General features: G+C 41.6%; 2 protein-coding genes and 1 long non-coding RNA gene across 5 annotated transcripts in view; 2 read left to right on the top strand and 1 right to left on the bottom strand.

Moving 5' to 3' along the window:
- The window catches only part of atrip (ATR interacting protein), a 50,412-nt gene extending 50,018 nt beyond the window's left edge, over positions 1-394 (bottom strand). Inside the window, exon 1 of one of the 3 annotated variants that reach the window (XM_068051894.1) lies at positions 289-394. The gene's annotated coding sequence lies outside the window, so the exon portion shown is untranslated. Of the gene's footprint in view, positions 1-3; positions 252-288 lie in introns of those variants that run through there. The other 2 variants (XM_068051898.1, XM_068051896.1) reach the window with 2 other exon arrangements.
- LOC137380162 (uncharacterized) lies at positions 90-9,751 on the top strand. The gene is made up of 3 exons (XR_010976987.1): positions 90-475; positions 2,421-2,535; positions 8,873-9,751. It is a non-coding gene; the product is annotated as an uncharacterized lncRNA (long non-coding RNA).
- Positions 9,752-14,827: 5,076 nt separating this feature from the next.
- si:dkey-42i9.4 (uncharacterized protein LOC492503 homolog) lies at positions 14,828-16,395 on the top strand. The gene is made up of 2 exons (XM_068052328.1): positions 14,828-15,460; positions 15,777-16,395. The coding sequence occupies exons 1-2, from the start codon at positions 15,316-15,318 to the stop codon at positions 16,118-16,120; spliced, it is 489 nt and encodes a 162-aa protein (XP_067908429.1). The 5' UTR covers positions 14,828-15,315; the 3' UTR covers positions 16,121-16,395.
- Positions 16,396-24,959: the final 8,564 nt, after the last annotated feature.

Below are 24,959 nucleotides of genomic sequence, written 5' to 3'. Positions count from 1 at the left end.
GACCTTCCCTTCCGTTTCCCCTCCCTTAATAGTTGCTTAACACTTGCTACATCTCCAACACTTCCAGTTCTGATGAAAAGTCACTGGTCTGAAACGTTAACTCCGTTTCTCTCTCCACAGCCACTACACAAGCTGTTGAGTATTTCCACCACTTTCTGTTTATATGTCAGGAAGCTGTCTCCGAACAGACTTTTTTTTTTGCATATGACGCGACTGCTCCAAACAACGCAACTCCTCCTGATAACCAGCTGAGGGGAAAGTCTGCAAGGCTCCAGTTCCAAAACTCACATGCATTTAAACGTCAAGAAACCAGTCGCTAACGACCATATTGTATGGCTGAAGCACCGCGTCCGAGCTGCGGCCAATCAACTCATCGCTTCTTCCCATCCCCAGCACCGCACACATCCCTCCATCCAGCTTTCCGATTGGTGCTCGCTGGACCTACGGCATCCTTCGAGGGGCAAATTATATTTCAGTAATGCATTTTGAAGCATCAGTACCTTTGAATAGAACATAGTTGCTGTAATATTTACTTTTCCAAAAAAAACTCCTCAAGTAAAATATACTATACTATTTGCTTTAATTATGAATTAAGTGTTGTGGTAACAGCAATGAATTCCTTTCTACTGATCTGGATTCTCATTACATAAATCCAGTTTTCTTTCTGCTCCTGTGAGGGAACACCTTGCTGTTTATGTGGATCATTAAATTCTGCAGTACAGGACCTTTGTATTTGAAGATGCTGACCATGGTGGGGAAGAGATTCTGTCTTGATCACTGTTTGGCATCCTTCCATCTATGAAAAATGATGGACACGCAGCAAACAATCCATTTAGGTGGGGTGTCTTCTCTTGGTGCACCTTTGCTAATGGCTGTGAAGGCCAATCTTTGAAAGGCAAGTTCCGCCACAAGTGCTGCATGTGAAGCTGCCAAGTGACGCTGTGCGTTGTTGTTTTTGACATTGGCGCCTGTTGCCAAGCTGCTGTAGCAACTGGTTGTCGTGGTCATGCACACCAGTCCACAGGATGTGTCGCCATTTCCCTCTTTCGCCAGCTCGTGACTCCCAGATGCGATAGTCCACATTTAGGGCCTTTATGTCATGCTTGCAAGCATCCTTAAAACGGAGCTTTGGATGCCCCACTGGTCGTCTGTCTCCAGCTACCTCACCATACAGAAGGTCCTTGGGTATGCGATGTCTTCCATCCTGCGGACGTGTCCACCAAAACGGCCTCTGTCGATTAGTGCCAAACACACTTGGGAACTCTGCCTTTGAGAGGACTGTCGCATTTGTGATTTTGTCCTGCCAGGATATACCCATAATGCACCATAAATGGTGACGATGGAAATTATTGAGCTTCTTTTCCTGGTAGCTGTAAGTTGCCCATGTTTCTTGCAAAATGCACATGAGATAATACCAAGTTGAAGTTGGGAATGTTTTCATTGCGCTGTGACAATTCTGTGACCCTTAGGACCAAGCTGATGGTTTGTAAGGCCTGTGTTCTCAGCACCTTGCTGTATGGCTGTGAAACGTGAGCGACTTGATCACTATATTAATTAGTATTGAGGCCTGGCTCAGATTGATATACATCTGCTGCTCTTGTCACCTCTTTATCATTAGGAGATCAATAAGTTGGTGTTGGTAGAATCTGACACTGCCATGTATTGCTGCTCACCAGCTCGTGTCATTAGCTGCAAGATTTTCCCAGCTGACAGCACTGACATTACTTTGCTTGAGCAACAAACTGCAAATGAGGGAAACCTGAAACAAAAACAGAAAATGCTGAAAATATTCAGCAGATCAGTTTGCATCTATAGAGGGAACAGACAAGTTAATGCTTCTGCTGTGAATCCTTTGTTACACCTAAATAGCTGGACGTTATGTTTGTATGAAATAATGAGAAAATAGGCCTCTTCAAAAGGCTGCTCTGCAAAGATAAGATGCCACATTAGAAAATGGAGAATTGTTCAACGAAACTATTATAGCCTTGTGTTTAATCTTGAAATTGCAAGCGAAGAATGTGGGTTGTGATTGTAAGAGCTCAAGTGAGATTGCAGCAAGGACATTGCTGGCAGAAAAACAAACATTTAAATTCTGATATGTAGAGAGAGTATATAAGCACTAAGGAACTCTTGAAAATAATGAACTACTAAAATATCAAAACCAAAGGGACCATGAGTATGGTTAAAAATAAGACCAGGAAGAAAACTGATTGTAAACACTTTGCGTTTAATTATAGATAGTGTAGCTATTGTCTGTTGGAAAGACCAAGGGAGAAAAGAGGTCCAAAGCCACAGTATTATCTCTGTTCTCAGGAATGTGCAAATACACATATTTTGCATTGCATGTTAAGAAAATCATTAAAGACAAATGTCGTTGTGAACTTGATTATCTGATGTCTAACACTATGCTATCATTACAGTCAACAAATGTCCTTGTATTTGACGAACCAACCAGAGTGACTGCATTTCAGAAGTAATTTATTGGCTGTAAAGATCTTTGGGGAATTCTGAGGATGTGAAATGCACGACATAAAAGCAAGTTCTTTATTTTTATTTTTTAATGTGACTTTCACTGCCCAACCTGCTTGCTCCTGTCCTGTTCCAGCTAACTGTGCAAGATCCTTCAAGATGGCATATACTAACCAGCACAGCTATGTCTCATTGCCTGAAGTCTCTCAACATTTGAGGATCTTGCAGCCAATTTGTACACAGAAAGAGCCCACAAACAACAAGGAGATAAATGACTACTGAATCAGTTTCTTGAAATAATGAGGACTGAAGTTTAAAATACACAATCAATCTGTATGTTCTAGTTTCAACCACATGTCCCAAGTAGTTTCTGTATGTACTGTGGCAACCCAAATACTCTTCACTTTTCAATAGTCCTGCATATCCAGGACTACGTTTTCTCATATCTCGAGAAGACAGTGGCGTAGTAGTAAAGTTGCTGAGCTCGTAATCCAGAGACCCAGGCCAATGCCCTGGGTACAGGGGTTCAAATCCCACCTTGGCAGCTGGTGGAATTTAAATTCAATGAATTACTAAATTCAATTAATAATAACAAAAATCTGGAATTGAAAGCTAGTCTAAGTACTGGTGCCATGAAACTACGATCGATTGTCATAAAACCCATCTGGTTCACCAATGTCCTTTAGGAAGGAAATCTACCAACATTACCTGGTCTGGCCTACGTGTGACTCCAGACCCACAGCAATGTGGTTGATTCTTAACTGCCCTTTGAAATGGCCTAGCAAGTCATTCAGTTATGAAGGGCAATTAGGGATGGGCAACAAATGCAGCCCTTGCCAGTGACACCCACATCCCATGAAAGAATTTAAAAAATGAAGGTACCTGGGGACATAAAGCAGCTCTGTGAAACTTAGATTTATAATGTTCCAGTTCACAGATTCACAGAATTGTTGCAGCGCAGAAGGAGGCCATTCGGCCCATTGTGTCTGCACCGGCTCTCCAAATGAGCAATTCATCTAATGCCATTTCCCCACCTTCTCCCTGTAACCCTGCACATTATTCCTTTTCAGTTAACAGTCTAATTCTCTTTTGAATGCCTCAACTGAACTTGCCTCCACCACACTCTCAGGCAGTGCATTCCAGATCCTAACCACTCGCTGCATGACAAAGTTTTTCCTCATGTCATTTTCGCTTCTTTTACCAATCACTTTAAAGCTGTGCTCTCTGGTTCTCAATGTTTTCATGAGTGGGAACAGTTTTTCCCTATCCACTCTGTCCAGACCCCTCATGATTTTGAATACCTCGATTAAATCTCCCTTTAGCCTTCTCTTCTCCAATGAAAACATTCCCAACTTCTCCAATCTATCTTCATAACTGAAGTTCCTCATCTCTGGAACCATTCTCATAAATCTTTTCTGTATTCGCTCCAATGTTTCACATCTTTCCTAAAGTGTGGCGCCAGAATTGAATGCAGTACTCCAGCTCAGCCCGAGCCAGTGTCTTATACAAGTTCAACATATCATCCTTGCTCTTGTACTCTATGTCCCTATTAATAAAGCCCAGGATACTGTATGCTTTGTTAACCGCGCTCTCAACCTGTCCTGACGCCTTCAATGACTTATGCACATATATCCCCAGATCCCTCTGCTCTTGCACCCCCTTCAGAATTGTACCCTATGTTTTATATTGTCTCTGCATGTTCTTTCTACCAAAATGAATCACTTCACGCTTCTCCGCATCGAAATTCATCTGTCACTTGTCCACCCATTTCAACAACGTGTCCATGTCCTTTTGAAGTTCTACACTATCCTCCTCACAGTTCACAATTGTTCCAAGTTTCATATCATCTGCAAACTTTGAAATTGTGCCCTGCACACCAAGGTCTAGGTCATTAATAAATATCAGGAAAAGCAAGGGTCCCAACACTGACCCCTAGGGAACTCCACTACAAACCTTCCCCCAGCCCGAAAAACATCCATTAACCACTACTCTTTGTTTCCTGTCACTCAGCCAATTTTGTATCCATGTTGCTACTGTTCATTTTATTCCATGAGTTATAATATTGCTCACAAATCTGTTGTGAGGCACTGTATCAAATGCCTTTTGGAAGTCCATGTACACCACATCAACAGCATTGCCCTCATCAACCCTCTCTGTTACCTCCTCAAAAAAATTCCAGCAAATTATTAAACATGATTTTTCTTTAACAAATCCATGCTGACTTTCCTTAATTAACCCGCATTTGTGCATGTGACGATTAATTTGTCCCGAATTTTTGTTTCTACAAGTTTCCCCACCACCGAAGTTAAACTGACTGGCCTGTAGTTGCTGGACTTATCTTTACATCTTTTTTTAAACAAGGGTGCAATATTTGCAATTCTCCAGCCCTCTGGTACCACCCCTGAGTCTAAGGAAGACTGGAAAATTATGGCCAGTGGTTCTGCAATTTCCACTCCCACTTCCCTCAGTATCCTTGGATGCATCTCATCTGGTCCTGGTGCTTTATCAACTTTAAGTATAGAAAGCCCATCAAATGCATTCTCCTTATCAATTTTAAATCCTTCTAGTGTATTAATTACCTCCTCTTTCACTGTGGCCTGTGTAGCATCTTCTTCCTTGGTAAAGACAGAAGCAAAGTATTAATTTAATACCTCAGCTATTCCCCCTGCCTCCATGCGTAAATCTCCCTTTTGGTCCCTTTTGGACCAACTCCACCTTTTACCACCCTTTTACTGTTTATATGCATATAGAAGAGTTTGAAATTCCCTTTCATGTTAGCTGGCAGTCTCTTTTCATACTCTCTCTTTGCTTCTCTTATTTGCCTTTTCACTCCTTGCAACTTCTAACTTTGTATTCCACTTCCTTTGAGTATCATACTACAACCAGTTAAACAGGTGAGATGAGAGTGACAGTGCCCTTGACACCAAGGCACCATGTGATGAGTTTGACATCAAGGAGCCCTAGCAAAATTGATGTCAGTGGGAGAAAACTCTCCACTGGTTGGAATCATACCTAGCACAAAGGAAGATTGTTGTGGTTGTTGAAGGCCAATCATCTCAGCTTCTGGACCTTGCTGCAGGAGTTCCTGAAGGTAGTGTCCCCTAGGCCCAACCATCTTCAGGTGCTTCATCAATGAACTTCCCCCAATATAAGATCAGAAGTGGGGATGTTCACTGATGATTGCACAGTGTTCAATACCATTCCCAACTCCTCAGATACTGAAGCTGTCCGTGCCTGCATGCAGCAAGATCTGGACAACAATTAGGCTTGGGCTGATAAGTGGCAAGTAACATTTGTGCCACACAAGTGCCAGGCAATGACCATCTCAAACAAGAGATTATCTAATCATCTCCCCTTGACATTCAATGGCATTACCATTGCTGATTCCTTCACCACCAACACCCTGGGGTTACCATTGACAAGAAAGCTAACTGGAGCAGCCATATAAGTACTGTGGTTACAAGAGCAGGTCAGAATCTGGAAAATCTGTGGCGAGTAACACACCTCCTGACTCCCCAAGACCTGTCCATCATCTACGAGGTACAAATCAGGAGTTTGATGCAATCCTCTCCACTTGTCTGGGTGAGCACAGCTCCAACAACACTGAAGAAGCTCGACTACCAACCAGGACAAAGCAGCCCACTTGATTGGCAGCCCATCCACCACCTTAAAAAACATTCACTCCTTTCACCACCGGCGCACAGTGGCAGCAGTTTGTACCATCTGCAAGATGCACTGCAGCAGCTCGCCAAGGCTCCTTCGACAGCACCTTCCAAACCCACAACCTCTATCACTGACAAGGACAAGGGCAGTACACGCATGGAACACCATCATCTGAAAGTTCCCCTCCAGGTCACACACCATTCTGACTTGGAACTATATCTTCGTTCCTTCACTGACACTGGGTCAAAATCCTGAAACGCGCTTCCTAACAGCACTCTGGGTATACCTACACCACATGGACTGCAATGGTTCAAGAAGAGGTTCACCACCACCTTCTCAAGGGCAATTAGGGATGGACAATAAATGCTGGCCTAGCCAGTGACACATCCCAAAATGAATTTAAAAAACTCAATTTTAACCATGTGATTTCACAGTCCAGCAAGAGACAAATGCAAAGTCGTCAACATCAGGGAACATCTGACGAGTGACATTTGTGATTGGCAAGAGTGCTACAATGTGCAAATCCCATTTAATCAAGAGTCATGTTAATTTTTAAGATTATCTGTTAAAAATTTGATTCTCCCATCAATTTTCTCACAGATTCAGTTGTACCCGTAAACAGCATCTTTTATAGAAATTACCTCACTTTTTTTTTATCTCATTGCTGTTTGTGGGGCCTTGCTCTGTGCAGATTAGCTGTCATGTTTGCTTACATAACGACAGGGATTAGCTTCAAAAGTAATTTATTGGCTCTGAAGCACTTTGGGATGTTCCAAGGACGTGAAAGGCACTACAAAGTTCTTTCTTATATCAACTTCGAAGATAGTGTAACCAATGGATGTAACCTTCTGATCTGGACTGGACAGTTGCATCTTTTCCACATGTGCTTTTCCAATATCTCTGAAGCTAAGGCATGCAAACATTTGGTGAAACAAAGCCTGATACAAATAATTAAGTTGTTTTATTTCACAGTATGACACAATTTGCATTTGTTTAGCACCGTTAACATAGGAAAACATCCCAAAGTGCTACACAGAAGTGTAATCAGACAAAAATTGAGCTAAAGAAAGAGCTGTTAGGAGAGGTGACTTATACGCTTGGTCAAAGAAGGTAGGTTTCAAGGAGCATCTTAATGAAGGACAGTGAGGTTGAAAGTTTATGGAGGAAATTCCAGATCTTTAGGCCCAAATGACTGGAGGCCTGGGCGTCAATGGTGGGGTGAAGGCAGTTCGCGATGTGTAAGAGGCTGAAGTTAGTGGAATTTTGGTTGTGTTCAGTGCCAATATATTGTTGATGTACATTGAGAGGAACTGAAAGAATAAAAGGTTTCTGTGACTATTAATCATAATAGTTTAAAAGGGAATAATAAATTATATTTTAAAATGGTTAATGCAATAGTTCTAGCTTGGCAGATTCTTGATGTTTCATATAACCAAAATATGTTAAGAGGAAAATAGCAACAGTGACTCAAAAAACTAAGAAAACTAGTTGAAAAAATACTGGGACATGTATTATACATATACTATTCATATCCTATTTAAAGCACCATTATTGCATTACAGTATAAATTATAGATGTGTAATTACAATGACTTATCATGCCTTAAGTGTTATAAGTATACATAGGTACTGAAGTGTCTTTTCAGGAATGTAACAAGATATGATAAATTTGCTACACCAATGGTAATAATTATATGTTTTTTAAAAATGCCCAAAATAAGTGCCTGCCACTCTCAGGTATGCATTGTACTGTAGACCATGAATAGCCACAACTCCACAACAAACACAACTGCAATCTCTTCAGTTTGTGTTTGTCTTCAGGGCTGTAAATGCCTCAAAATGAGCATGATATTAAGTTCAAAGAGCACAACTGCCCTACAGTTACAGTGCCTTATGAAAACTTATGAAAGAATGTCATTGTATTCCGTTTCAGCTTCCACAAACTGTAGTTAATGCATTCATTTTGAAGGAAAGTTCAAAGGGTAGAAAAGTTCAAAGGGTAGCTTTTCTGAATCTATGCATGTGCTGAGATACCTGACATACAATGAGTATGTATCAGAGAATCCTGAGCCACTGCTATGATTTTCCATCTGATTGTATTTCACTAGATGGGAAATGAGAAAATCTACGGCCAAATACTAATGAAAGGGTAACTGCAAAACTGATGCACATAAATTACTATATATAAAAGTGGTAGGTCTGGCAAGTGTTTTATCTTTATGAAAATTTTAGTTCTGTGTCAGTTCAATAAAAATTAATTTTAAAAGAAAAAGCCAAAAATTTGCAATGCACAGAGAAACAGTCTTTTGCAATCACAAGAAAAAAAGGAAAAGGAAGCCAGGCATTTCATTTTGGATCTTGACCTGTAGCTTGAAATTTGCAAGATTTTGCAATCCTCTGTCACTAAAAGCTAATTAAACTCTGGTTGGCCTGAATGTGTTTACTTAACAATAATTATACTTTGTGACTTTAAAGCTTCACTTCAACAGTAGAATAATATTTATTCCATTACATGGCATTGGTCTCCTGTATTATCCAATTTACACTAACATCACACATTATCTACGACTAATTGAAAGAGAATGCAAAATGGCAGCAATACTGATGACGAGTATCCATTCTCTGTAATACCCTCTGTGTATGTGTTAAAGTACAATGTGTTCTTCTGACACAGAATAGCAGCATTTTTGCTGATCATGTCGATTACTAATATTGCATTTACTATTGTCATGCTAACGAAGGGGACAGTGATGAAATATGAAATGAACTGGAGGAATGATGAAATAAAAGTCAACTGTTGAACTGAACCACAAGAAAATGGACACATTTGTGCCACACACAAAATGGAGTAGAGGTCAGGTGACCCCTCCTGTACTGTCAATGAACACATTTGTCTGTTGAAGACAAAATACATTATCTACGTCTTAATTAGCTTTGGGGAAAAACATTGAAATGGAAAACAGTCCATTGTATGCAAACAACTCATATTTGCAGGATGGAGCTAGCAAAGATTTTTGCAGACCAACTGACTCCGAAGCCAAAGCCAAAATAATAGGTGTGAAGTAACACCTATTTATCAGAATGAACCACATTCAGATGCCATCAAGTACCAATGGTTCCCGTATCCTGGAACATTGTATGAATCACCCCAGGGAAGAGAGCCCTTAGTCACCTAACCAAAACTCCAACCTGACAAGTTTCTACCTTAAACAGTATTCCTCTGGATAGAGAGGAAGAGAACACCAGAACGGCCAGAGAAGGTATTTTCCAACAGAACAGCTGTGAGACAGTTCTAACTAAGCAGGAGCCCTGCTGACTACACCATTTTACTACTGCAGCAGAGAAATTGCAAAGTGACTTTGGAACTTCCCCACCTGCGAAAGTGAACCAGGATTTCCCCCATCGACTTCTGATTCAGGCTTAACCACAATGAGCCTGCAACATTTTATCCTTTTCAAAACAAAGAACTTTCAGGCCTGCACCATTGAAATATCTCCTCCCGGAAAGCTTGTAAAAGGTTTTCTTATAACAAAGAACTCTTTAACCACCATTGGACTCTAACTGCATGCTACCACTCTACTCTTTATCTTTTTGTGTGTGTGTATGTGAATGCGTAAGGTCACGAACATTTTTCAGTTATTGTGAAAAAATAAATATTTATCTTTCCTTTTTAATCGATGAGAAAACCTGTCATTTGTCTATTTTTTAAAACACAATCTGCACTCAGTTGAGAGGTGAAAAGTGGAAGTCACACACACCACCTCCCACTGTGTCCGTTACACTATTTATATTTCTTCATTACAGCAAGTCCCACACAGTCTATTTTCTTGCGAATTTGAAGTTTCATGAAGTTTGTTTTGACTCCAATCATGCTATTTTTCTGCTAAGAAAATGTACAACGAACATTCACAATATGAAGTACCAGCTTAGCAAAGGGATGTGGCAGGATATATGTTGTTGACAAGTAAAATGGGCATTGCAACATTTCTGTTGATCAATTAATAAAATATTGTATCTTTGTCTTAATTTTTATTGCCTAACAGTTAAAATTAAGAAAAAATTTAAATATTGTCATCACTACCTCAGGCAGGATTCAAGGCTTTGTTAAATTTAAGTTTCTGTCCTCCAGAATTTTTGTTCTTATTCTGAAAGTAGTGACTTATGCTAACAATCCACATAAGATAGTATCGTGCTCGGATGGCATTCTGCTTTTGTAAACCTGAAGTGTGAGAGTCATCAGATTACTCAACTGTGGAAACATCTTCACAGTACAACCTTGTACTTGCCTGCTATACATACACAAGTTTCCAGTAAGGTTCTATAGATAGAAATCAGAGATACAAACCCTGATTGACTTTCCCTTATGCTGCTACCATCGTCACCTGAGCAGTAATCAACTGATTGAAGCCATGCTGAGGACTGAACTAGGCTCTTCCTTATCTACATGGCTCAGTACTACATTAAATGCTGCACATAACCACTGAACCATCAATTTTTTTTCAATGTCCTTCTCCTTTATCCTGATGTGCTGACTGTCTCTGTGGTTCGAATCAATAGACAAATCAAAGAAGAACAAAGAACAAAGATAATTACAACACAGGAACAGGCCCTTCGGCCCTCCAAGCCTGCGCCGATCCAGATCCTCTATCTAAACCTGTCGCCTATTTTCTAAGGGTCAGTATTTCTTTGCTTCCTGCCCATTCATGTATCTGTCTAGATACATCTTAAAAGACGCTATCGTGTTCGCATCTACCACCTCTGCTGGCAACGCGTTCCAGGCACCCACCACCCTCTGCGTAAAGAACTTTCCACGCATATCCCCCCTAAACTTTTCCCCTCTCACTTTGAACTTGTGACCCCTAGTATTTGAATCCCCCACTCTGGGAAAAAGCTTCTTGCTATCCACCCTGTCTATACCTCTCATGATTTTGTACACCTCAATCAGGTCCCCCCTCAACCTCCGCCTTTCTAATGAAAATAATCCTAATCTACTCAACCTCTCTTCATAGCTAGCACCCTCCATACCAGGCAACATTCTGGTGAACCTCCTCTGCACCCTCTCCAAAGCATCCACATCCTTTTGGTAATGTGGCGACCAGAACTGCACGCAGTATTCCAAATGTGGCCGAACCAAAGTCCTATACAACTGTAACATGACCTGCCAACTCTTGTACTCAATAACCCGTCCGATGAAGGAAAGCATGCCGTATGCCTTCTTGACCACTCTATTTACCTACGTTGCCACCTTCAGGGAACAATGGACCTGAACACCCAAATCTCTCTGTACATCAATTTTCCCCAGGACTTTTCCATTAACTGGATAGCTCACTCTTGAATTGGATCTTCCAAAATGCATCACCTCACATTTACCCTGATTGAACTCCATCTGCCATTTCTCTGCCCAACTCTCCAATCTATCTATATTCTGCTGTATTCTCTGACAGTCCCCTTCACTATCTGCTACTCCACCAATCTTAGTGTCGTCTGCAAACTTGCTAATCAGACCACCTATACTTTCCTCCAAATCACCAGATCCAGCCATACAGTGCACAGGTTATCACTGAAGGACTCAGAGAAAGGGAAAACTGGTAAATCCACACGATCAAGACTGTCATGAGCAGAGCTGAGGAGGTTCTGGAGAAGTGTGCCTTGTGGTAAAGACCACACCCGTGGAGTTCAGATTGAGAGGGAACTGCTGTTGGATGAACAGTGGCGCAGTGGTTAGCACCGCAGCCTCACAGCTCCAGGGACCCGGGTTCTATTCCGGGTACTGCCTGTGTGGAGTTTGCAAGTTCTCCCTGTGTCTGCGTGGGTTTTCTCCGGGTGCTCCGGTTTCCTCCCACAAGCCAAAAGACTTGCAGCTTGATAGGTAAATTGGCCATTATAAATTGTCACTAGCATAGGTAGGTGGTAGAGAAATATAGGGACAGGTGGGGATGTTTGGTAGGAATATGGGATTAGTGTAAGATTAGTATAAATGGGTGGTTGATGGTCGGCACAGACTCGGTGGGCCGAAGGGCCTGTTTCAGTGCTGTATCTCTAATCTAAAAAAAAATAATCTAATCTAAATCTGTGAAGAAATGAGCTGAAAATCTACCTGAGGAACTTCAGAGTTGTGTAGACTTGTGTAACTGTAATTGTTGCCATATATGCTGGATGGACTGCCCAGTGAAACCATGAGACCCATCTCTGTTGTATCTGATAGTTAAGGTGTAATTTGTAATATATATTGTGGTCCCCAAAGACACATTGTACAGCGAGCTCGCCACTGGTATCAGACCCACTGGCCGTCCACGTCTCCGCTTTAAAGACGTCTACAAATGCGACATGTAATCCTGTGACATTGATCACAAGTCGTGGGAGTCAGTTGCCAGCATACGCCAGAGCTGGCGGGCAGCCATAAAGACAGGGCTAAAATGTGGCGAGTCGAAGAGACTTAGTAGTTGGCAGGAAAAAAGACAGAGGCGCAAGGGGAGAGCCAACTGTGCAACTGCCCCGACAAACAAATTTCTCTGCAGAAGGGTGGGAGATATAAGGGGGATGTCAGGGGAAGGTTCTTTACCCAGAGAGTGGTCGGGGCATGGAATGCCTTGCCTGGGGAAGTTGTTGAGTCAGAAACTTTAGGGACTTTCAAACGGCTTTTAGATAGGTATATGGATAAAGGAGAATGATGGGGTATAGATTAAATTGTCCTTGACAGAGGACAAAGGATCGGCACAACATCGTGGGCCGAAGGGCCTGTTCTGTGCTGTATTTTCTATGTTCTATGTTCACCTGTGGAAGAGCCTGTCACTCTAGAATTGGCCTTTATAGCCACTCCAGGCGCTGCTTCACAAACCACTGACCACCTCCAGGCACGTATCCATTGTCTCTCGAGATAAGGAGGCCCAAAAGAAAAAAGAGAAAAAGAATATTGTGACCATGATCTATCTGTTGCTTCATGTTTAATTTATGTTGGTTCTGTTTTGAGTGTTAAAGTAAAATTTATAAAAGTGAAATCTTGTCCGTTTGGTTTGTTTTCCTAAATTAGGGTCAATTGGTGGATTCGATTGTTTTCATTTGTTGGTGGTCTCTAATAGGGATCATAACACCTTTGGTTCTTTTGCCAGTCACCTCAAAGCGGTGTTGTTTCGTTCTTGACCCTTCCACAAATGGGAACAGTTCCTCTCTACTCTGTCTCGACCCCTCATGATTTTGAACACCTCCATCAAATCTCCTCTCAACCTTCTCTTCTCTGAGGAGACCAACCCCAGATCTTTCAATCTATCCATGTAACTGAAGTACCTCATTCCTGGAACTATTCTCAAAAACCTTTTCTGCACCGTCTCTAAAGCCTTCCCGTCCTTCCTAAAGTGCAGTGCCCAGAATGGGACACAATTATTCCAGTTGAGTCCGAACCAGTGTTTTATAAAGTTTCACCATAACTTATTTGCTTTCGGACTCCATGCCTCTATTTATAAAGATGAGGACCTCCACAATTTTCACCCTACTTCCCTCAGCATCCTTGGATGCATCCCAACCAGTCCTTGTGACTTATCAACTTTTAGTACAGCCAGCCTTTCTAATAGATTAGATTAGATTAGAGATACAGCACTGAAACAGGCCCTTCGGCCCACCGAGTCTGTGCCGACCATCAGCCACCCATTTATACTAATCCTACACTAATCCCATATTCCTACCAAACATCCCCACCTGTCCCTATATTTCCCTACCACCTACCTATACTAGTGACAATTTATAATGGCCAATTTACCTACCAACCTGCAAGTCTTTTGGCTTGTGGGAGGAAACCGGAGCACCCGGAGAAAACCCACGCAGACACAGGGAGAACTTGCAAACTCCACACAGGCAATACCCAGAATCGAACCCGGGTCCCTGGAGCTGTGAGGCTGCAGTGCTAACCACTGTGCCACCCCACTTGTTTATATCTTGTTTATATCAATTTTTAGCCTATCCAGTGTCTCAACTACCTCCTCTTTCAGTATGACTTTGGCAGCATCTTTTTCCTTGGTAAAGACAGATGAAAAGTACTCATTTTGGACCTCAACCATGCCCTCTTAATCCATGCATAAGTCTCCTTTTTGGTCCCTAATTTCTCCTTCCTCTTCTGACAATTTTACTATTTATAAGCCTATAGAAGTCTTTTGAATGCACTTTTCTGTTAGCTGCCAGTGACTTGGACCGGGTAATACATATACCCAATGAACTAAATGAATTAAACAACACTAAATTTATGTTTACTGGAGAACTAAAGGAGTCGAAAGGAAATGTACATTTAAGGCACATGTGAAACTTTGAACTGGAAAGGTTCCTGGAAAATAAAACGACAAGGGATTTTTTTTCAATGTGTTTGTAATAATTTCTGAAACCACCGTTCCTCTTTCAGAGAGAAAGCCACTCTTTTGGAGAAAAAAATATATAGCATGGGGTAATCCCCTTACGTGTTGCAATGAGGAACTTGATACGTCTTCTGTCAAAGTGGGGTGGGGGGGGAGCGGTTGTCGGAGACGGGGAGGGGGCGGAGACTGGGGTGGGAGGGGCGGAGACTGAGGAGGGGGCGGAGACTGGGGTGGGGGGAAGGGGAAAAAAACAGTGTCGGTACGTGACATGCAAATGATTCATTGTGACGTTAGTGAGCCTGGTGATTCGATTGGCTGTGAGGCGTCGTGTGTGAGGTCACAGAGGGGCAGTGCTGGCGATGTTTACAGCTCTCGGTGCGGGGGTTTGTGTTGCTGAAGATTGGCCGCGGGTCGTGTCGTATTTGATGTCTCTTCATCTCCTCACAGCCTTCGTCGACCTGGTTAAAAAAACAATGTTTTTCCTCTAGCCAAATCTATCCTAACGAAAAGAAAAGGGAAAACCAGAAAAAATAAACACCGAAGAGACTCCCCGCATGCCTTTGTGATCAGGGGAAAAGATCAGAAAAGTCGAATTCGTCGTCTTGATCGGAACAAAAGGAAAAAGAAAGACGGTCGTGTTTTGTTTTGGGCCCAGTATCTGCCGAACTGTAAACAAAACCGAGTGAAAACCCCGTTCTGTACCAATTTTTTTTTTTGATAAAAGTTTTCGACGTGTGACTGGAGCTTTCTATTTCGACAAATAATTTTGTTTGAGAAAAAAATCCTGATTGTGAGGAAAAAGAGAGAGAGAAAGGCAAATATCGTTCTATGTTTTGGGTCAGCCGATGAGTCCTGGAGTAGAGTTGATCAAAATGAAAACTGAAATCACAACTGCCGTGGGCTTTATTACCAGATTGTTGAGGACGACAGGGCTTATTTCTGACGAGCAGCTCCAACATTTCAGCGAGTCGTTGGAGAAATCTTTAGCAGGTGAGAGGGGGAGCAGGTTTGGTATTAAAATGTGAAGCGTTAAAATCTTTCTGGGCTAGCTCCATATGAAACAGGTCAACGGTGAAGAAATCGTTTATTGACGCCGAGAAAAGTGCACAGTACCGGAATTGTGGCCATCGGGAAAATCTGTATATTTGAAATGTGTTATTTTTTCTCTTGTGTCTCCCTCCTGTCTACAGAAAAGAACAAAGCGCAGTTGGGTGAATTCGGATTCACAAAACAGCACCGGTGAAAGCAAAGCAAAGCGAATTTTGCAGGTCATTTGAATCTAACGTTTGTTGTCTTTGTTTGACAGAACACTACAGACACCATTGGTTCCCCCACATGCCTTGCAAAGGGTCAGGATACCGATGCATTAGGATCAACCACAAAATGGATCCTCTGATAGCCAGGGCGTCCAACATCATCGGACTCAGCAGCCAACAACTTTTTCAACTTTTGCCAAGTGAATTGACTCTGTGGGTCGACCCGTTCGAGGTGTCCTACCGAATAGGTGAAGATGGGTCAATTTGCGTTCTTTATGAAAATGTACCTAGCAGCGGCATCTCCCCCTTGGATAGTATGATAAGTTGCAAGGATGAATTTAGAATTGGCAGATCGAGTCCCTCTAAGAGTTACATGATGACTGTTTCAAGTTAATAATTCATTTACACATACAACTGTTATTGTACAATATGCAGGCCCCTTTGATAATGTAGTGAAATGTTGATCCCTAGTTAACTTTTAGTAGTGCGACTGCCAAAACCTTTGTTTGATGTGGCCAGTGGCTATATGCAAAACTGTTTTTGCACCACATTAAATTCCTGGATTGTATATTGTAAAAACATGTACAGTCAGTGGATAATTGTGTTTTACAGATTTATATTTTAAAAATAAGCCATGGCTGTTTGTAATAAAACATCAAAATGAATCCATATGATGTGTTCAGGATGTCTTTTAATGACAATGAACTGATTTTGTAAAACATCCACACAGTCTTTGAATTGGTACTTAAAAACATTGCATTTTTTTTCACTGGTCACCATAAATGTGATCTCTGAATTTAGAGAAAATATATGTTGACCACTTAACGATTGTATGGTACAGTTTACTGAGTTTGACGTTCCTTTTGTTTCTCATTTAGGTATGTTACAGGAACAGTACTGTACATTTTTTCCTAAATAATAAAGTACTTTGTTCCACCTAATGTGCCATTTTTAAAAAGGCGTTTGTTTTAAAACATAGGGTAGTGAAACCACAAAAATGTCAATTCCTACAATCTAAGATTATCTGGAAGTCAGAAACAGTGTCAAACTACATGGTAGTTTTCCTGTTTGAAAATCACATGAATCACAGAATGGATGAACTACAGCAGGATCAAGAAGACACAAGCAGTGGATGCAATCAAGAAAGTAAGCCTATCAAAGGAGAAAATTATTTCCTTCACTTTACTCAGAAGTACAAGGTAATGGGGGAAAAGATGCAGTCTGTGTTTGGTATCTGCGTTGAGGTTGTTATATTAACCATTATACATTTATTTACACAAGTTATGAGTTGCATGCTATAAATATTACTCAGGTTTATATTCCTGTTTATCTCCGTTTAGGCTTTATCATCCTAGCTGCCATTTTGAAAATAAACCAGACATTTTAAAAGAAGATACACTACTTGAACAGTACAATTCATTTATGCTGGTTATTTATACGATAAAAATACCAGTAACTATGATATGTGGACTGATTATCCATGTATTATTTGAGTTGAATTATTTCTGTATTGACATTTTTCTTTTGGCTTTCCCTCAACAATTACAGATGAGGAAGATCATTTGACCTACTTAAGTTTGCACACGTAGTAACAGGAGCACACAAGAAATAGGAGGAGTAGACCATATGGCCCATCGAGCCAGCTCCGCCATTCAAAACAATCATGGCAGATCTTAGGATTCAGCTCCTTTCCTGCCTGCTCCTCATATCCCTTGATTCCCTGAAAGACCATAAATCTGTCTATCCCTGCCTTAAATGTATTCAAGGATGGAGCATCCACAACCCTCTGGGGTAGAGAATTCCAAAGATGCACAGCCCTTTGAGTGAAGTAATTTCTCCTCATCTCAGTCCTAAATGATCAGCCCCTTATCCTGAGACTATGCCCCCGTGTTTTAGATTTCCCGACAGGTGGAAATAATCTCTGTGTCTACACTATCCAACTCCTTTGGAATCTTGTATGTTTCAATGCGATCACCTCATTCTTCTGAAGTCCAGAGAATACAGGCCCAATTTACTTAGCCTCTCATCATAGAACAATACCCTCATCCCAGGGACCAATCTAGTGAACCTTCGCTGCACTGCCTCCAGTGCAAGTATATCCTTTCATAAATGTGGAGACCAAAACTGCACACAATACTGCAGATGTGGTCTCACCAAAACCCAGCACAATTGTAGCAATACTTCCTATTCCTGTACTCCAATGCCCTTGCAATAAAGGCCAACATGCCATTTAGCCTTCCTAATTGCTTGCTGTACCTGCATGTTAACTTCTGCGTTCCTTGTAGAAGCACACGCAAGTCTCTTTGAACATCGAGACTTACAAGTTTCACACCTTTTAAAAAAAATCTGCTTTTCTTTTATGACCGAAGTGCATAACTTCACACTTTCCTACATTATGCTCCATCGGTCATCTTGTTGCCCACTCACTGAACCTGTCTATACCTCTTTGCAGCCTCATTCAGCCCCTTGAGCCTTTCCCATCATTCAATTCGATCATAACTGATCGGTATCAATTCCGTTTATGGACTTGTTTCCATAACTCTTAATACCCTTGCTTACCAATAATCTATTAATCTCAGTTTTGAACTGAGAACATCCAGAGATGCTCTACAGAACTCTCAGCATCCAATTTGTTCTTAAAATTATTCAAGTTTTGCCTCTTACCAGATTTGGAAGCTCATATGCTAATCATTGTATGAAGAAAAACTGCCTGATAGAAAACTCAAATCCACCCTTTAATAGCCTGATCGTCGCTCTGCATTGGTTGGACAATATTCAGTGTCCTGTCTGAAGATTCCAAAATCTCTTTCAACTTCATTCCTATTTATTTCAAAACCATCCATGAGATGTGTATTGTCTATTTTTCCTTCCCTGTACAGTGTCTTTCACTTTTTGCATTAAATTTCAGCTGCAACGTATCTGCCTACTTCATATTCAGCTCACTATAATTTCTGAGCAACCTTTTTTATTCCACTGCCTTTTCCTAATGTAGGATTGGCAAATTTTACCAATTTGCATTGAGTTTCTGAATCCAAGCCATGGATATAAGTTAGATCTGGCAGTGTTGCCAAAAGTGATCAATGGGGTACTCACTTTTCCCACCCTGACATAGCTGTTCTGACAAGTATCCTTTTTCATCCTTCAGAAATGTTGCCAGGGCTTGAAAATTGCAGCTATGAGGAAAGATTGGATAGGCTAGGAGGCTGAAGGGTGACCTAATTAAGGTGTGTAAAATTGAGGGGCCTGAGTCGACAGGAAAGACCTGTTTCCCCTAGGTTAATTACCAAGGGGCACAGATTTAAGGTGATTGGTAGAAGGATTAGAGGCAACATGAAGAAAAACTTTTTAACCCAGAGGGTGGTGGGTGTCTGGAATTCACTGCCCGGATTGGTGGTGGAGGCAGAAACCCTCAACTCATTTAAAAAGTACCTGGACTTGCACCTGAAGTACTGTAACCTGCAAGGCTACGGATCAGGTGCTGGAAGGTGGGATTAGAATGGGCAGCTAGCTTTTTTCAGCCGGTGCATACACAATGGGCTGAAAAGCATCTTTCTGTGCAGTAACTTTTCTATGGTTCTAAATATTAGTATGCTTTCCCAATTTTGAGCTTGGGTAAGACCTTCCAAGTGGAACTGTTGGAAGTCAGTTACTCAAATTGAAGTGCATTGGTAGTTGTTCGATATGTGAACATGCTTAAGATTCAAGCCTGGCTGATGAGTTCTGGCAGGCCATTCAATCAAGCCATTCTGGCAAACCATCTCAGCCAAGCCCAATGCTGTCTATAGCCAACGTACTTTCAGTAGGAGTTGCTGGATAATGATCAGGAACAGGAAGCCTAGTTGATATTTTTTTTCATTTCTTGGGATACTGGGGTGTCATTTCTGCAATGAAAGCAACAATTGCTGATTTTCATAGACGTCAAATTCCAGGGTTTTATGGGATCAGTCCTAATAACAGTCTTGTGATCAACTCTAGTTAATATTGAGTCTGCCAAAGAGAATTGGGTGGAAAATTACACAAATCAGCAGTCCTTAAAATGTTGCAGCCAATGTTTAAAGTGATGTAATTACTTAAAGGTAAGTGTTCCCATATTTGTGTAAACCATGTAGGAGAATATTTTGTTGAAAGGGTGAAAACAAGTGCTAAGCGAGGACTGTGCGAATAAGACACCTGTTTGAAAGTCTGTATTAGCTGCCAATTTTGGTCCTAATTACTGATTACCATAATTTGAACTTGCCTGTAGCTGCTAAAACAGGCAACTGTAGGTTTACCTTTCCAGCACAGATTAGATGCAATATTAATGGAGTAGAATATGTGATCTGCACTGACGTGTGCTAGCATGTTTCAGGATGTCTCAGGGACTGAGTGAGAGGGCGCGCAGGTTCTCAGGTGCGGTACTGTTGGTCCAGACATAGAGGAATGAACTTTACCTGCTTGGGTGACAACGTCCACCTCATCCTTCTGTCCTTCCGTGCAGCAGGTGGTTCTGCTGTGCTTTGCCCCATGTCCTCCCATTTTTTCTACAGGCCAAGGGGGACCCCTAGCAAGATGCTGATGACGCAGCATTCCTTTTCTCCTGGTGACTCCAGAAAGATGTCCATTAAGGTAGAGTGGCATAACACTTACTCCTTTTAGGTGAAATCCTCAGAGAATGTACGGAATAAATGCTGATCAGAGTGTCAGAGAAGTCCTGACAAAGTATCTCAGAAAGTCTCCTGATGTGTTTCAAAAGTCCTCTTCAAACCTCCTGCAGCAAGTGAACTGTAAAAAGTGATATATTTTTCAGTAGTGCTCAAAATCATCTGCAACCATTTGTTTACTCCCAAGTCACTGTTTGGAGAGGACATTCGGTCAAGCGCTATTGACCCAAAATGCTGTGCAGTCTCCTTATTGAGTGCGAAAAAACAAGTGGCAATCAAACCCTTAATGATCCTTTAGGCAGCTGTTCCTAGCACAAGCTTTAATTCCTTTACCAAGATGGCGTCTTGCACTAAAAGTGTGTTAAATTGCTTAGGTTAGCTGACAGCTTCCTTTTGTGCCTCTCTTGGCATCCTCTGAAGGACTCATCGAGGCACTCGGTGCTGTTTTATTACAAGCAGCAATTGCCCCATCCTACTCTCACCAAAATTCCTTTCCAGCAGGGGGCTAATCTTACCAATCTCCTTCCCATCCAACTCACCCCCACCCCCCCCCCCCCCCCCCCCCACCCACTGCTGACCTGTGGACTCGGCCAGCGGATCAGCACTCACATTTCCTTCCAGAGTGTCTGTTCACTTGTGAACAAGGCCCTGCCATCCATGAACAACAGATTGTGGAAGATTGCATCGACATCGTGGCCTTGACGGAAACCTTGTTGAGGGGAGATGACACCTTCCATCAAAATGAAGCCTTGCGCTAGTTGATACCTCCCATCACTTGCCCCCTCAAGACTTTTGTGGTGATGGTGTGGCTGTTACCATTGTTACGACCTCAGTGAGACCGTTCAGGCGAGGTATGAACTTTCCAGGCCAATTTAAAGAATTACACAACAAGGCTTCATGTTTTAAGACTTACTATAACAACTAAACTAAAAGAAGTCCCCATTAACTGAATAGTACTTTCTAAGCAGCTGATACCCCAAAGATGGAAGATGGCAGGATCCCCAAAGACACATTGTACAGCGAGCTCGCCACTGGTATCAGACCCATCGGCCGTCCATGTCTCTGCTTTAAAGACGTCTGCAAACGCGACATGAAATCCTGTGACATTGATCACAAGTCGTGGGAGTCAGTTGCCAGTGTTCGCCAGAGCTGGCGGACAGCCATAAAGGCGGGGCTAAAGTGTGGCGAGTCGAAGAGACTTAGCAGTTGGCAGGAAAAAAGACAGAGGCGCAAGGGAAGAGCCAACTGTGTAACAGCCCCGACAATCAAATTTTTCTGCAGCACCTGTGGAAGAGCCTGTCACTCTAGAATTGGCCTTTTTAGCCACTCCAGGCACTGCTCCACACACCACTGACCACCTCCAGGCACTTAGCCATTGTCTCTCGAGATAAGGAGGCCAAAGAGAAAAGATACCCCAAATTACAGAGAAAGATATTTTCTTCACTTATAAAAACATTTGAATGCCTCACACCACACTTATATATTACACAGTCCTCATAGTGAAATCTTGGCAACTAAAAGTTCCAAACTCTTCCCAGTTGCAAAAGGTTGGATCTCCCAGACCTTTCTCAAAGCCAATGTCCTCTTTGCTCACTTCTTTCTAACACTTCTTCCATGAATAAGGTGATCTCTGGTGATCCTGTTGGTCTTTTTCTTCTCCGCAAAGCTCATATTTCAAAACAGGTTCAAGTCTTCCGAGCCTTTTGCTGTATCAGTCATCTCAGAGCCTCTCTGAGGCTGCCACTGCTGGTCTTCTGGTCTTCCTTACAGCCTGCCTTCTGAAAATCTGTTGAATTTATCCGGAATCAAAAGCCAATAATCAATTGTCTTTTTCAATATGCAAAGTCCACAAATCTGGCTACAGCAGAGCCACCTGGACTTACTATTTTTTCCAGGTGTTAGCAGTGGCAATTCACATTTACATTCTCAGAATCACTGACTCCTTGTTTACGATCTGAAAATCTGGGAGGGTGAAAACCTTTGTTCTTCAGGTGTTATACCCCATGCAGTATCTGCTTTTCAAAGAGGTCTTTGATCTGTATTCTTTGTTGTCCTGGTAACCATGATCCCTGTCTCGTCTTTAAGCAGAACCCGACTTCTCTGACTCCACCTTAAACTACATTAAAAATCACAGCTATTAAAACATAATCATGCTACAAAATCCAGCGTTCATAACACCTCAGCCCCTAAAAATAGAAAATTCGTTACTGTAGTAATGATTTTTCTATAACATTATCAACATATAACATTGTGAACATTTCCATTATTAACATTTTACACTTTATACAGGTAACAATGGCCTCAACTGGAGTATTGTGTCTAGTTCTGTGCACCACACTTTAGGAAAGATGTGAAGGCATTAGAGAGAGTGCAGAAAAGATTCACTGGAATGATTCCAGGGATGAGGAACTTCAGTTACATGGATAGTTTGGAGAAGTTGGGACTGTTTTCTTTGGAGAAGAGAAGGTTGAGAAAAGATATGATCGAGGTATTCAAAATCATGAGGGGTCTGGACAGAGTAGATAGGGAAAAACTGTTCCAAATGGTGGAAGGATTAAGAACAAGAGCGCACAGATTTAGGGTAATTGGCAAACAAAGCAATGGAGACATAAGGAAAAACTTTTTCATGCAGTGAGTCAGGATCTGGAATGCACTGCCTTGAGAGTGTGGTGGAGGCGGGTTCAATCGAGGCATTCAAGAGGGAATTGGATTATTGTCTGTAAAGGAAAAATGTGCAGGGTTTTGGGGAGAAGGCAGGGGAGTGGCACTAGGTGAATTGCTCTTTTGGAGAGCCAGCGCAAACACAACGAGCCAAATGGCCTCCTTCTCTGCTGTAACAATTCTGTGATCCTGTGAACAATATTTTATATCTCTGAGTAGCTTTTCTCCATTCTATCCTTCCTTTAAGTTCTGTATAGAGCATTGGCAATTACATTGCTCTTTCCTGTAACATGCAATCTTTAGGATAAATGTTTGTAACATTAAACTCTACCGAAATAATCTACCGTTCTTGTTTTTGAACTTCTCTAAAAACCTTAATGGATTATGATCGGTGTGTACAGTTATTTCCCCTTGGCCGTTATTGACGTATACTTCAAAATGTTGAAGAGCCAATGTGAGACCTAAAGCCTCCTTTTCAATGGTGGAGTACCTCTTTTGGTACTTATTGAGTTTTCCAGAGAAATAACTGACTGGTCGTTCAATACCAGCATCATCATCCTGGAGTAACACTGCTGCTACTCCTACATCACTGGCATCAATAGATACTTTAAAGGGCTTGCCAAAATTTGGTGCCACTAGAACATGTTCATTTATTAAAATGACTTTTAAGTTTTCAAACACCATTTGTAGACTTCTGTCCACTGGAAATTAACACCCTTTTTAACAAATTCATCAGTGGGGTAACTACTTTACTGATGTTAGCAATGAGCCTCAGTAGAACCCACACACCCCTAGAAATTGTAGTATCTCATTTTTTGTCTTGTGGACTGGAAAGTCAATTATCGCCTGAACCTCAGCTTATCTTGGGCAATATTTGACCTTGACCCACAACATGCCCGAAATAGGTGACCTTAGCCTTGGAAAACTGGCTCTTTGCTAAGTTCACTACCAAATTGGCTTTCTCTAACCTGTCGAACAGAGCCTTTAAGAGTTCAACATAATCCTCCTACGTGTCACTATACCAACAGATAATCCAGGTACACAACACAATTGATTAGTCCAACAATCACCTTTTAAATGTGGCTGGTACATTTTTCATACCAAACCTTACACTGAAATAGGCTATCTGGGGTCACAAAGGCAAAAATTTCTTTAGCTTGCCCAGTCAAGGGACTTGCCACTAACCTTTCAGTAAGTCATTCTTGCAACTAAAGACTGAATTCCCCACTCTGTCAATATAATCCTCAAGTCATGGGGATTGGATAAGAATCTGTTTTAGTTACTGCATTGACTTTCCAATGATCAATACAAAATCTTTTGGGACCATCTGGCTTTTGCACCAGCATCACTGGAGAACTCCAGATACTTTGACTAGGTTCAATTATATCATTCTTGAGCATATATTGAACCTCCTCTCTGACCTGAGCCAATTCATCAGAATTGAGTCAAAAAGGGTTCTGTTTCATGGCTGTGGCTGTCCCTACATCAACTCCATGAATAGCCAGAGGAGTTTAACCTGGCTTATTATCTGCACATATTGCTTTAAACTCTTTCAACAGCTCAGTTATGACCCTTCTATGCTGTTCAGAAAGATAGTGTAGAGCTGTATCTAAGCTTTCTAACACTTCTGTGTTTGCCAGTTTCACTGCATAGATTCAATCTGAGAATTCTCAGTCTCTGCCCATTGATTCAGATCATTACAAGTAACACTATCCTTAACCTCCTCTTCTGTCATTTGACATATATTTACTGGCTGACAAGGTTCACAGTCATAGTAGCTTTTCATTATATACACGTGACACACCCTTTAACTTTTCCATCTGTCTGGGGTACGAAGCAAATAGTTTACCTCATTACGTTTCCTCTTGATGAAGTAAGGTCCAATGAACTCAACTTTTAATGGTTCCCCAGGCAAAGGCAACAACAGTAACA

Source organism: Heterodontus francisci, chromosome 19, assembly GCF_036365525.1.
Source record: "Heterodontus francisci isolate sHetFra1 chromosome 19, sHetFra1.hap1, whole genome shotgun sequence".
In the NCBI taxonomy this organism is placed as follows: Eukaryota; Metazoa; Chordata; class Chondrichthyes; order Heterodontiformes; family Heterodontidae; genus Heterodontus; species Heterodontus francisci.
Note: the sequence above shows the minus strand (reverse complement) of the source record. Positions and strands in the feature narration are given on the sequence as shown.

What these genes read in the sequence shown, in the direction of transcription:
- si:dkey-42i9.4 (XM_068052328.1), top strand. Translation starts at nt 15,316, where the DNA reads ATGAGTCCTGGAGTAGAGTTGATCAAAATGAAAACTGAAATCACAACT. An exon ending in GTTGGAGAAATCTTTAGCAG is followed by an intron (nt 15,461 to 15,776) that starts GTGAGAGGGGGA and finishes TTTGTTTGACAG; the next exon opens with AACACTACAGACACCATTGG.